The following is a 12,841-nucleotide window of genomic DNA, read 5'->3' as shown; positions in this document are numbered from 1 at the left end:
CTGTAATCTCCTAACATCCTCCTCACATTTCACCCTGCCATCCAGCTTTGTGTCATCAGCAATTTTGCTAATGTTACTATTAATACCATCTTCTATATCATTAATATATATTGTAAAAAGCTGCGGTCCCAGCACTGATCCCTCCGGTACCCCACTGGTCACCGCCTGCCATTCCGAAAGGGAGCCGTTTATCACTACTCTTTGTTTCCTGTCAGCCAACCAATTTTAAATCCAAGTCAGTACTTTGCCCCCAATACCATAATTTTGCTCACTAACCTCCTATGTGGGACTTTATCAAAAGCTTTCTGAAAGTCCAGGTACACTACATCCACTGGATCTCCCTTGTCCATCTTCAGAGTTACATCTCCAAAAATTCCAGAAGATTAGTCAAGCATGATTTCCCCTTCATAAATCCATGCTGACTCTGACCTATCTTGTTACTGCTATCCAGATGTGTCATAATTTCAACCTTTGTAATTGACTCCAGCATCTTTCCCACCACTGAGATCAGACTAACTGGTCTATAATTTCCTGCTTTCTCTCTCGCTCCTTTCTTAAAAAGTGGTACAACATTAGCCACCCTCCAATCCACAGGAACTGATCCTGAATCTATCGAACTCTGGAAAATAATCACCAACGCATCCACGATTTCTGGAGCCACCTCCCTCAGTACCCTGGGATGTAGACCATCAGGTCCCGGGGACTTATCACCCTTCAGACCTAACAGTCTCTCCAACATCAATTCTTGGCAAATATAAATTCCCTTCAGTTCAGGTCCTTCAGCCACTGTTACCTCAGGGAGATTGCTTGTGTCTTCCCCAGTGAACACAGATCTGAAGTACCAATTCAATTCTTCTGCCATTTCTTTGTTCCCCATAATATATTCCCCTGTTTTTGTCTTCAAGGGCCCAATTTTAGTCTTAAGCATTTTTGTCCCTTTCACATACCTAAAAAGGTTTTTACTATCCTCCTTTATATTTTTGGCCTGTTTACCTTTGTACCTCATTTTTACTCTGCGTATTTCCTTCTTAGTAATCCTTTGTTGTTCTTTAAAAGCTTCCCAGTCCTCCTTTTTCCCACTCATCTTTGCTATGTTATACTTTTTCTCTTTTGACTTTATATGTTTCTTAACTTCCCTCGTCAGCCACGGCCACCCCTGCCTCCTCATAGGATCTTTCTTCCTTTTTGGAATGAACTGATCCTGCATCTTCTGCATTATACCCAGAAATATCCGCCATTGTTCCTCCACTGTCATCCCTGCTAAGGTATTGCACCATTGAACTTTGGCCAGCTCCTCCCTTACACTTGGTCTTTGTCGGCTCTCAAACATCTGTTCAACATGGTTGGGTGTGGGCCTTAATTTGAATAAATGCATTTATCACTGCTGCCCTCCCTCTGTTCTGTATTAGTCCTTGAAAGCGTGCAATTACTGGGAATAGAACAAAGATGTTTAAACAGTCACATAACACCAGATTATAGTCCAACAGGTTTATTTAAAATCACAACCTTTTGGAATGGTGAAGGAGAGGGAGATGCACAGGCACAGAATATATAGGCTGAGAGATAATGGCAAGATAACTTCAGGGAATTAACAGTGTCAACAGTATCTACTCACACTATTTGTACTTACTTGTTTACACTCATAATTACCTAGAATCATCCTGCTATTATCTCAGTACCTATATATTCTGTGCCTGCGCGCTTCCCTCCACTTCACCAGCATTTGGTAAATAATACCCATTGCTGCCATCAAGCGTTGGTGGTGGATGGAGTAGATGTTTGTGGATATGATGTCAATCAAATGGGTTGCTTTGAATGGTGTCAAACTCCTGAGTGTTATTGGAGCTGCACCCATCCAGGGAATGGGGAGTACTAATCACACTCCTGACTTGTACCTTGTAGATGGTGGACAGGCTTTGGGGAGTCAGCATCCAAGGAGCAGGAGAATCGACGTTTCGGGCATGAGCCTTCCTGAAGAAGGGCTCATGCCCGAAACGTCGATTCTCCTGCTCCTTGGATGCTGCCTGACCTGCTGCGCTTTTCCAGCAACACATTTTCAGCTCTGATCTCCAGCATCTGCAGTCCTCACTTTCTCCTAGGAGTCAGGAGGTAAGTTACTTGCAGCAGTTTTCCTAACCTCTGCCCTGCCCCTGTAGCCACTGTACTTATATGGCTAATCAAGTTGAATTTCTGGTCAATAGTAAATCCCAGCATGTTTATATGTGGAGGATTCAGTGGTAATAACACCATTGAATGTCAAGAGGCAGTGGTTAGGTAGTCTCTTATTGGGGATGGTCATTGCCTGGTATTTGTGTGGCGTGAATGTTACTTGCTAGTTGTTAGTCTAGGGCTGAATATTGTCCAGGTCTTGTTGCATCTGAACATGGACTGTTGAGTAATGTGCTGATTTTTATTTTTTTTAATTAGAGTATAAGTCTTAAAATGTGAAATGTCATTCTTTGATTCTTTCAGTCAGTCACTGGGAAATTCAAACAATGTATAATTCAGACATTGGTTGTAACCATATCTCATTGTTTTCTTGCTTTCTCTTATTGGGACAAACATGGCACATACATCACCTCACCCACTGCCAGGCAAAAATATCAAACAGCCTCCCCACAAGAAGAGGGGACTAAGGCATTTGCAGCATTTTAGTGCAGGTCTGTAAGGGAGGTGTTTGTTCAACTACAAATTTATAAATTATAGTGTTTAGAAACCCCATCATCATACTAATCCAACCCTGGAGATAAAAATATTGTTTAAATATTGTTCCCCAAGCACATGGAGTGGGATATTAACCCAAGGCTTTGGCCTGAAACGTTGATTCTCCTGCTCCTTGGATGTTGCCTGACCTGCTGTGCTTCTCCAGTGCCACACTCTCGACTCATTATCCCAGTCCACAATCACTATTGTACAACTGGTTCAAAGTAAAGTTTCAAAACTGAAGCTGCTAAAAACTGAGAAGTGAGAAATACCCATGCACTGCTGGAGAACATGTCGTTGCTGGTCCTGATATCAGCATGATGAGCTCTGCTGTTGCTGCTCTTTTTGGATATTGAAGCCTGTCGATCTTCCTTCTGGTGAACACTGTGTTGCATGCTGCCTGAATTGTCGCTTGACACTGAAGAACTTTGGGAGGTTGTCTTGCTTCCTGACAAACTTGTAGAAATTGACCTGTATGAGGAGCTCTTGGCCCAAGTTTGGTTTTCCATTCTTCTCTGTAAATGAGACGCTACTTTTAGAACTAGGACAAATATTTGTGACATGAAATCAGTAGAAACTGAGTGTTTGAAGGACATTTGAAATCTTTCAGCAGGTTTGCACCACAGGGGTGAGCGAGAACAATTGGCTCACTTCTCTAATTAAATTGAATTAGATTGAAATTGCTTTCAGTTTATCATATGACCATTAGGCACAGGAGCTGAAGTAGGCCATTCAGCTCCACCATTCAATGAGATTATGGTTGATCAGATCATCCTCAACTCTCCTGCCTTTTCCTTATAACCCTTGATTCCCTTCCAAATTAAAAACCTGTCTGTCTCAGCCTTGAATATAGTTAATAACCATCCCTTGACAGCCCTCTGCAGTACAGAATTCCACAGATTCACCACTCATTAATAGAAGAAATTTCACTTCATCTCTGTCGATGATAATGGTGAGCTTGAAACTCATTCACATATAATCTGCATCTTTTCCCTCCGGATACTGAGACTATGCTCTCATTATATGATCCAGAAAGAAAATTTCCATTTCCCTTTATACCACACCTTTTTTTTGTACAATCCACAAAGGATATTTTCAAGTTTTGACAAAGATTCCTTTACCATTCTCACTCCGTGAAACTACACCACAAAGATATTATTTGCTTTAAAGAGACACAAAATGCTGAATGCAAGAAAGCAATGTCAGAAGGGGGACAACAATTTATACAACAAGAGATTGCTGATTGCCTGGACCATGGCAGGCATGGAGATACACTGAGGACTGTGAACTGTCAATCTTAGTTAATTGATTAATCTCTAAGTTTAATCAGTTTAGCAGGATGGACAGTTAACAGTCCCTACAGCCAGCTATGGTCAAAGTAATCATCAACAACCACATCTCATGCTGCAAAAATTGTTGTTTTTTTTTTAATTTTGGTTTCTTGCATTCTAGCCCTGATGAATACAAATGCAAAGTTTCCATTCTATGTCTTTGTTTTAGCAATATTTAAGTTCTGTTCTACCAAGCCTCTATGATTCATTGAGTATAAAACACATTAGGTCAAGAAAACCTTTATAGAAATGTAATTTTTTGTTTGTAAGATTGCAAAAACAATTTAAGACTTTTCTAAACATATTAAAGAATATGACAGGTTGACCTTTGTGTGGGATGTGCCTATCAGGACTGTATGTGGATGGACTCTTTCAGGGAGCAGCTCTTCTCCCTCCAGAAACCGAACCATTTTGGCACTTGCTTTGGGACCTGTCTGTACTTCCAGCCGCAACCTTGTGATTCTTGTCTCTGACTGTACTGGAAAACAAAAGAAGGAGTTTTGTTATAAATTGTGTAGCTCTGTACATTGAACAGTGCAGGAGCCCTTGTCAAGTCAAATGGAGAGAAACTGCAGAAAGCTGCAACACAAAGGGGCTTGAGGGGAAATTGTTCACAAAACACAGAAAGCCAACATACAGGGGCAGCAGGTAATTGGGAATACGAGTGGAATGTTAGCCTTTATTTTGAAAGAGTAGGGACATCTTTCTACAACTGTACAAGGTGTTTGTGAGACCACATCCGGAGCACTGTGAGCAGTCTTAGTCCCCTTATTCATTTCACTGGAGGCAGATCAGAAAAGATTCATTAGGATGATTCCCAGTATGGAGAGATTGTCTTATGAATAAAGATTAAACAGGTTGGGACTCTACTCATTGGAGTTTAGAATAATGAGAGGTGATCTCATTGAAACATCTCAGATTCTTAAGGGTCAATGCTGAGAGGATGTTTCCCCTCATGGGAGAGTCTAGGACCAAAGGAGCACAGTCTCAGAATAAAGGGGAACCAATTTCAGACCGAGATGAGGAGGAATTTCTTCTCTCAAAGGGTTGTGAGTCTTTGGAACTCCTTGCCACAGAGAACTGCACTGGCAAAGTCCTTATGTATATTTAAAGCTGACATAGATAGATTCTTGAGGGATCTTGGGAAGACCATAACTCCCTGAAAGTGGCCACATAAGTAGACAGTTGGTAAATAAGGTGTATGGCATGCTTGCCTTTATTGGTCGGGGAATTGAGTTCAAGAGTCAGGATGACATGTGGCAGCTTTATAAGACTTTGGTTATGCTATACTTAGAATATTGTGTTCGATTCTGGTCGCCATATTACAGGAAAGATGTGGAGGCTTTGGAGAGGATGCAGAAAGGGCTTACCAGGATGCTGCCTGGATTAGAGGGCATGAGCTGTAAGGAGAGGCTAGAGAAACTCGGGTTGTTTTCTCTGAAGTTATGGTTGTTGGAAGAACTCCGGATTAGAATTGATGATCTGGAATCTGAGCTTCAAACACTGTGGCATATCCAGGAGGGAGAGAATTACTTTGTTTCAGGAGGCAGTTACACCTGGTAGATTAAGTAATTCAAATTCAGTTAGTGATCAGGGACAACAGGGTGTGAGGTAAGTGAGGCAGGTAGGGGGATTCTGAATTCAGGAGTGCAGGAGCCTCAGCCCTTGACCTTGAGCAACAGGTACAAGATTTTTGCTCCCTGTACGGATGAGGAAAAGAGCTGTGGACAGGATGAGCCAGCTGACCACGGCACCATGGTGCAGAAGGCCATTCAAGAGGGGGGAGCAAAAAGACAAGTAGTTGTTATAGGGGATTCTATAATTAGAGGGACGGATAGTATCCTATGCAAGCCGGATCGGGAGTCTAGCATGGTGTGTTGCCTGCCCGGTGCCAGGGTGCGGGACATCTCCGACCAGCTTGAAAGGATATTGGAGCAGGAGGGGGAGGATCCAGTTGTTGTGGTCCACGTTGGGACTAACAACATAGGCAAAGCTAGGGTGGAGGACCTGTTTGGGGATTATCAAGCACTAGGAAGGAAATTGAAGAACAGATCCTCAAGGGTCATAATCTCTGGATTACTGTCCGAGCCACGTGCCAATTGGCACAAGATTAAGAAAGTTAGAGAAGTTAACATGTGGCTAAGGGATTAGTGTGAGAAAGAGAGATTCCATTTCTTCCGACATTAGCAGTTTTGGATCCAGAGGGATCTGTACCAATAGGACGGTCTCCACCTGAACCCATCTGGAACCAGTGTTCTGGCGAAAAGGATAAATAGGGTGGTCACTATTGTGAGTCGGGGGAAGGGAAAGGGAAAGCCACAGGGAGGATGGAGGGCTTTTGCCTGAAACATCGATTTTGCTGCTCGTCGGATGCTGCCTGAATTGCTGTGCTCTTCCAGCACCACTGATCCAGAACAGGGCGTATGGAGTCAAGTGGAAAGATAAGCAGCAGGTTAGCATGTGTGCAGGGTTTCAGTTCAAGGCAGACTAGGAATGAAGCAAAAAGGAAGGATAACTTAGGACATATTACTACAGAAGTTGGAAATCATGAGGATAAGAAAATTAGCATTAAGGCATTTTATCTGAATGCTCATAATATTCGTAACTAAGTTGATAAATTAATGGCATAAATCATTGTGAATGATTATGGTGTGATAGGCATTACAGAGACGTGGTTGCAAAAGTTCAGGACTGGGAGAAAGGGCATTCATGGAATACTTACAGGATGGCTTTTTGGAACAGCTTGTGATGGATCCCACAAGGGAGCAGGCTATTCTGGACTTAGTGCTATGTAATGAGCTAGACTTTATAAAGATCTTATAGTAAGGGAAAATTTAGGAGGCAGCGATGGTAATATGGTAGAGTTCAGACTGCAGTTTGAAAGAGAGAAGGCAAAATCAGATGTTATGGTGTTACAGTTAAATAAAGGTAATTATGGGGCAAGAGTGAGGAACTGATGAAAATGACTGGAAGCAGAGTTTAGCAGGGAAGACAGTAGAGCAACAATGGCAGGAGTTTCTGGGTGTAATTGAGGACACAGTACAGAGGTTCATCCCAAAGAAAAGAAAGGTAATCTGGGGGGTATTAAACAGGAAAGAAAGTCAGGAAATGTATTAGAGAAAGAGAGAGCCTATAAAGTGGCCAAGCGCACTGGGAAATCAGAAGATTGGGAAGAGGATAACACAAACAGAGGATAACAAAGAGAGAAATAAGGAAGGAGACGATCAAATATGAAGGTAAGCTAGCCAGTAATATTAAAAATTATAGAACAAAGAACGAAGAAAATTTACAGCTCAGAAACTGGCCCTTCAGCCCTCCAAACCTGAGCCGATCCAAATGTACTGTCTAAACCTGTTGCCCAATTCCTAAGCATCTATATCCCTCTGTTCCCCACCTACTCATGCATCTGTCCAGACGTATCTTAAATGCATCTACCGTGCCTGCCTCTACCACTTCTGCTGGCAACACGTTCCAGATGCCCACCACCCTCTGTGTGAAGTACTTACCGCGTGTATCCCCCTTAAACTTTCCACCTCTCACTTTGTAAGTATGATCTCTCATTGAATCCTTCACCCTGGGAAAAAGCTTGTCTCTATCCACCCTGTCTATATCCTTCATGATTTTTAAACCTCAATCAGGTCCCCCCTCAATCTCCTTTTTTCTAGTGAAAATAATCCTAACCTACTCAACCTCTCTTCATAGCTAGCACCTTCCATACCAGGCAACATCCTCGTAATCCTTCTCTGCACCCTCTCCAAAGCGTCCACCTCCTATTGGTAATGTGGTGACCAGAACTGTACACAGTATTCTAAATGTGGCTGAACCAACATCTTGTCCAATTTTAACATGACTTGCCAGCTCTTATACTCAATACCTCGTCCAATGAAGACAAGCATACTAAATGCCTTCTTGACCACTCTATCCACCTGTGCAGCAACCTTCAGGGTACAATGAACCTTCTCTCCCAGATCTCTCTTCCCATCAACTTTTCCAAAAACTCTTCCATTCATTGTATAATCTACTCTAGAATTAGACTTGCCTAAATGCATCACCTCACATTTGTCTGGATTGAAAGCCATCTGCTAATTTTCCGCCCAACTCTCCAGTCTATGTATGTCCTCCTGTATTCTCTGACAGTCCCTTATGCTTTCTGCCACTCCACCAATCTTTGTGTCATCTGTAAACTTGCTGATCATACCAACAGTGCTCTCTTCCAGATCAGTTATGTATATCACCAACAACAGTGGCCTGAGCACTGACCCCTGTGGAACACCACTGGTCATTTTTCTCCATTTTGAGAAACTCCCTTCAACTACTACTCTCTGTCTCCTGTTGCTCAACCAGTTCTTTATCCACCTGCTAGAACACCCTGCACACCATGCGACTTAACTTTCTCCATTAGTCTTCAATGAGGAACGTTATCAAAAGCCTTACTAAAGTCCATGTATATGGCATCAACAGCCCTTCCTTCATCTAACAACTTGGTCACTTCCTCGAAGAACTCTATCAAGTTGGTAAGGCACTATCTCCCCCGCACAAAACCATGTTGCCCATCATTGATAAACTCATTCCTTTCCAAATATAAATAGATCCTTTCTCTCAGTACCCTCTCCAGCAACTTCCCCACCACTGACGTCAGGCTCAATGGTCTGTAGTTACCTGGAATATCCCTACTACCCGTCTTGTACAGGGGGACAACATGAGCAACATTCCAGTCCTTTGGCACCTCACCTGTATTTAAGGATGCCACAAAGATTTCCGTCAGGGCCCCAGCTATTTCCTCTCTCGCCTCCCTCAGCAACCTGGGATAGATCCCAGTGGTCCTGGGGATTTTTCCACTTTAATAACCTCTAGAATACCCAGCACATCTTCCTTACTTATGCCAACGTGATCCAGACTAATCAAACTTCTATCTCTAATCTCAAGATTCATCATGTTCCTCTCTCCAGTGAACACTAATGCAAAGTAATCATTCAGAATCTCACCCATTCTCTCAGGTTCGACACACAGCTTTCCTTCATTATCCTTTAGTGGACCAATCCTTTCTCTAGTTACCCACTTGCTTCTTACATAAGAATAAAATGATTTGGGATTTTCCTTAATTCTGCTCGCTAAAGCTATTTCATGACTCCTTTTAGCCCGCTTGATTCCTTGTTTAAGACTTGTCCCACTCTTCCGATTTTCCTCCAGGGCCCGTTCTGTTCTTAGCTGCCTAGACCTTATGTCCGCTTCCCTTTTCCTCTTGGCTAGTCGTACAATGTCTCCTGTCATCCACGGTTCACGAATCTTGCCCTTCCTATCCTTTGCCTTCAACGGGACATGCCTATCCTGCTCTATCTTTAACCTACCTTTGAAAGCCTCCCACATATCAAATGAGGACTTCCCTTCAAACAGCAGTATCCAATCCACACTTCCCAGCTCCTGCCTAATTTTGATATAATTGGCCTTGGCCCAGTTTAGTACTCTTCCCTTAGGACCACTCTCTTCTTTATCTACGAGTATTCTAAAACTTGCAGAATTGTGGTCACTGTTCCCAAAGAAATCCCCCACCGCAACTTCTACCACCTGTCCTGGCTCGTTCCCCAGTACCAGGTCTAATATGGCCCCTTCCCTCGTCAGATTATTGACATACTGCTCTAGAAAACTCTCCTAGACGCTTCTTACAAATCCTACCCCATCCAGACCTCTGACGCTAAGTGTATCCCAGTCAATGTTGGGAAAATTAAAATCTCCCATCACCACTACCCTATTGTCTCTGCATCTATTCATATAAGTAAAAGTTTCTTTCAATACATTTGAAACAAACGAGAGGCAAAAGTAGAAATTGGGCTCTTCCAAATTGATGCAGGAAGGCTAGTGATGGGAGATAAGGAAATAGCTGAAGAACTTAATCAATACTTTGCGTCAGTCTTCACAGTGGAAGACATGAGTAATATTCCAACAATTAAGGAGAGTCAGTGGGCAGAGTTGAGTATGGTGGCATTACAAAAGAGAAAATGCGAGAAAAGCTAACAAGTCTAAAAATTGATAAATCTCCTGGCCCTGATGGGTTACATCCTAGAGTTCTGAGGGAGATGGCTGAGGAAATAGCGGAGGCATTGGTTGTAATCTTTCAAAAATCACTGGAGTCAGGGAAAGACCCAGATGATTGGAAAATCGCTGTTGTGACCCCCTTGTTCTAGAAAGGATCAAGACAAAATTATGGGCCAATTAGCCTAACCTCGAATGTAGGTAAAATTCTAGAATCCATTGTTAAGGATGAGATTTCTAAATTTTGGAAGTGCAGGGTCGGATTTAGTAAGGGGAGATTGTGCCTGACAAACCTGTTAGAACGCTTTGAAGAGATAATATGTAGGTTAGGCCAGGGATTCCAGTGGATGTTATCTATCTAGGCTTCCAAAAGGCCTTTGATAAGGTGCCTCACAAGAGGCTGCTGAGTACAGGGAGGCCCCATGGTGTTCGAGGTGAGCCATTGGCATGGATTACGGATTGGACGTCTGACAGAAAGCAGAGAGTTGGGTAAAAGGTACTTGTTTTGAATGGCAAGTGGGGTCCCGCAGGGTTCAGTGTTGGAGCCCCAGCTGTTCTCTTCATATATTAATGATCTGGATGTGGGGACTGGGACATTCTGGCAAAGTTCGCTGATGATACAAAGTTAGGTGAACAGGCAGTTAGTTCTGAGGAGCTGGGGAGGCTGCTGAAAGATTTAGACAGTTTAGGAGAGTGGTCCAAGAAATGGCTGATGAAATTCAATGAGAGCAAATGCGAGGTCTTGCACTTTGGAAAAAAGAATACAGGCATGGACTATTTTCTAAACAGTGAGAAAATTCTTAATGCCAAAGTACAAAAGGATCTGGGAGTGCTAGTCCACGATTCTCTAAAGGTTGACTTGAAGGTTGAGTGCGTGGTTAAGAAAGCAAATGTAATGGTGTAATTTATCTCGAGGGTTGGAATATAAAAGTAGCGATGTGCTACTGAGACTTTATAAAGTTCTAGTTAGGCCCCAGTTGGAGTGCTGTGTCCAATTTTGGGCCCCACACCTCAGGAAGGACATACTAGCACTGGAGTGGGTCCAGCGGAAATTCACACGGACGATCCCTGGAATGGTAAGTCTAACAAATGATCTTGGGATTGTATTCATTAGAGTTTAGAAGATTGAGGGGAAATCTAATAGAAATTTACAAGTTAGTGCATGGTTTAGAAAGGGTGGACACTAGGAATTTGTTTCTGTTTGGAGGGAAGACTTGGACCCATGGGCACAGCCTTATAATTAGAGGGGGCCAATTTAGAATGGAAATGAGGAGACATCTCTTCAGCCAGAGAGTGGTGGGCCTATGGAATTAATTGCCATGGAGCGCAGTGGAGGCCAGGACATTAAATGTCTTCAAGGCAGAGATTGATAAATTCTTGATCTCGCGAGAGCTACGGGGAGAGTGCAGGTAAGTGGTGTTGAAATGCCCATCAGCCATGATTAAATGGCAGAGTGGACTCGATGGGCCGAGTGGCCATACTTCCACTCCTATGTCTTATGGTCTTACGGAACAGCAAAGGCTGAGGCAAGACTTGATAGAAGTTTATAAAATTATAAGACACCAAAAGTAAGGTTGATGGTCAGAGTTGAACTGTATAAATCAAGTGGCATACATTTAAGGTGAGGGTGGAAAGTTCAAAGGAGATGTGAGGGGCAGGTTTTTCTTTACACAGAGAGTGGTAGGAGTGTGGAATGTGCTGCCTGGGGTGGTGGCGGAGGCAGATACAATAGGAGTGTTTAAGAGACTTTTAGATAATCTCATGAATATACAAGGAATGGAGGGATATGGAGCAAGGACAGGGCAGAAGGGACTAGCTTAATTTGGCATCATGTTCAGCATAACATTGTGGGCTGAAAGGCCTGTTCCTGTGTTCTTTGTGTTTGATCAGTCAGGCAATGATGGTTATGAGAAGAAGGCAGGAAAGTGGACATGCGACTGCCAGAGTATGATGATCCTGTGAACAGGCTTGATGGGCCAAATAGCCTACTCCTGTTCCTATTACTTACAGTCTATTAAGTCTGTACCTGGTCTGATTACAATTCTGGCTTTGTGCTCTCCCATCAGCCTGTACAGCGGACCATGACGGATGTAAACAGCACTAGCTGACTTTGCGTCCAGACACACATCAAAGCCAAACGTTGTCATTCTCGCACAAGTGTTGCTCACTGAGGGCCTTGGGGCTCGTCGGTGTGTTTGATCGTGACACTCATCTTCATCAGCTATAATTCCTGAACAAACCTCTAACTGTGGAGAAGGAAACAAACAAGGAACAATTTGTTTGTGAGCATGCATAAGTTTAATTGAGTTGCCTCATGATTTTACATTTGACATTTGCAAATAAAAGCACTTCATTGAGACAGTGACTCCATTCCAAGGTATTTCATTGACTATGGAACATACTTGCTAAATCCGAAAGTCAGGAGAAGTTATTGTACTAATACAGTAGTTTCTTTATTTGTGTCCATCAACCAGTAACAAGATAAGAACCATAGGATCAGGAATAGGCAATTAAGACCATAAGGAATAGGAGGAAGTCATTCAGGCCATCAGTAGTCCACAGAGAGCGGCGGGCGCTGGGCGGAAATTCAGACGGAGCGCAAAGCCGGTCGGGAAGGTAAGTGATTACTATTAGAGTGGGTGTGTTCTAAACCCCAGGTCCTACAAAGTAGGGTCTCCCTCCCTCCCTCCTCCTCTAACCTTAATTAAGAGTCCACAGACGTGCCACAAAGAGGGTCTAAGGAAGTTTAGATCGAAGAGTGAGGCTTCAGCTCAGGA

The 12,841-nt window shown here is 43.0% G+C and overlaps 1 protein-coding gene across 2 annotated transcripts in view; it reads right to left on the bottom strand.

Moving 5' to 3' along the window:
• LOC122554110 (vitellogenin-like) overlaps positions 1-12,841 on the bottom strand; it is a 105,158-nt gene that overhangs the window by 27,919 nt on the left and 64,398 nt on the right. For both annotated transcript variants that reach the window (XM_043698608.1, XM_043698609.1), the window contains exons 21-23: positions 12,091-12,310; positions 4,361-4,512; positions 2,976-3,218 (exon numbers count right to left, since the gene is read on the bottom strand). In XM_043698608.1, the coding sequence (XP_043554543.1) occupies positions 2,976-3,218; positions 4,361-4,512; positions 12,091-12,310 (615 nt within the window). The remainder of the gene's footprint in view (positions 1-2,975; positions 3,219-4,360; positions 4,513-12,090; positions 12,311-12,841) is intronic.

Source organism: Chiloscyllium plagiosum, chromosome 11 (genome assembly GCF_004010195.1).
Source record: "Chiloscyllium plagiosum isolate BGI_BamShark_2017 chromosome 11, ASM401019v2, whole genome shotgun sequence".
Classification (NCBI taxonomy): domain Eukaryota; kingdom Metazoa; phylum Chordata; class Chondrichthyes; order Orectolobiformes; family Hemiscylliidae; genus Chiloscyllium; species Chiloscyllium plagiosum.
Note: the sequence above shows the minus strand (reverse complement) of the source record. Positions and strands in the feature narration are given on the sequence as shown.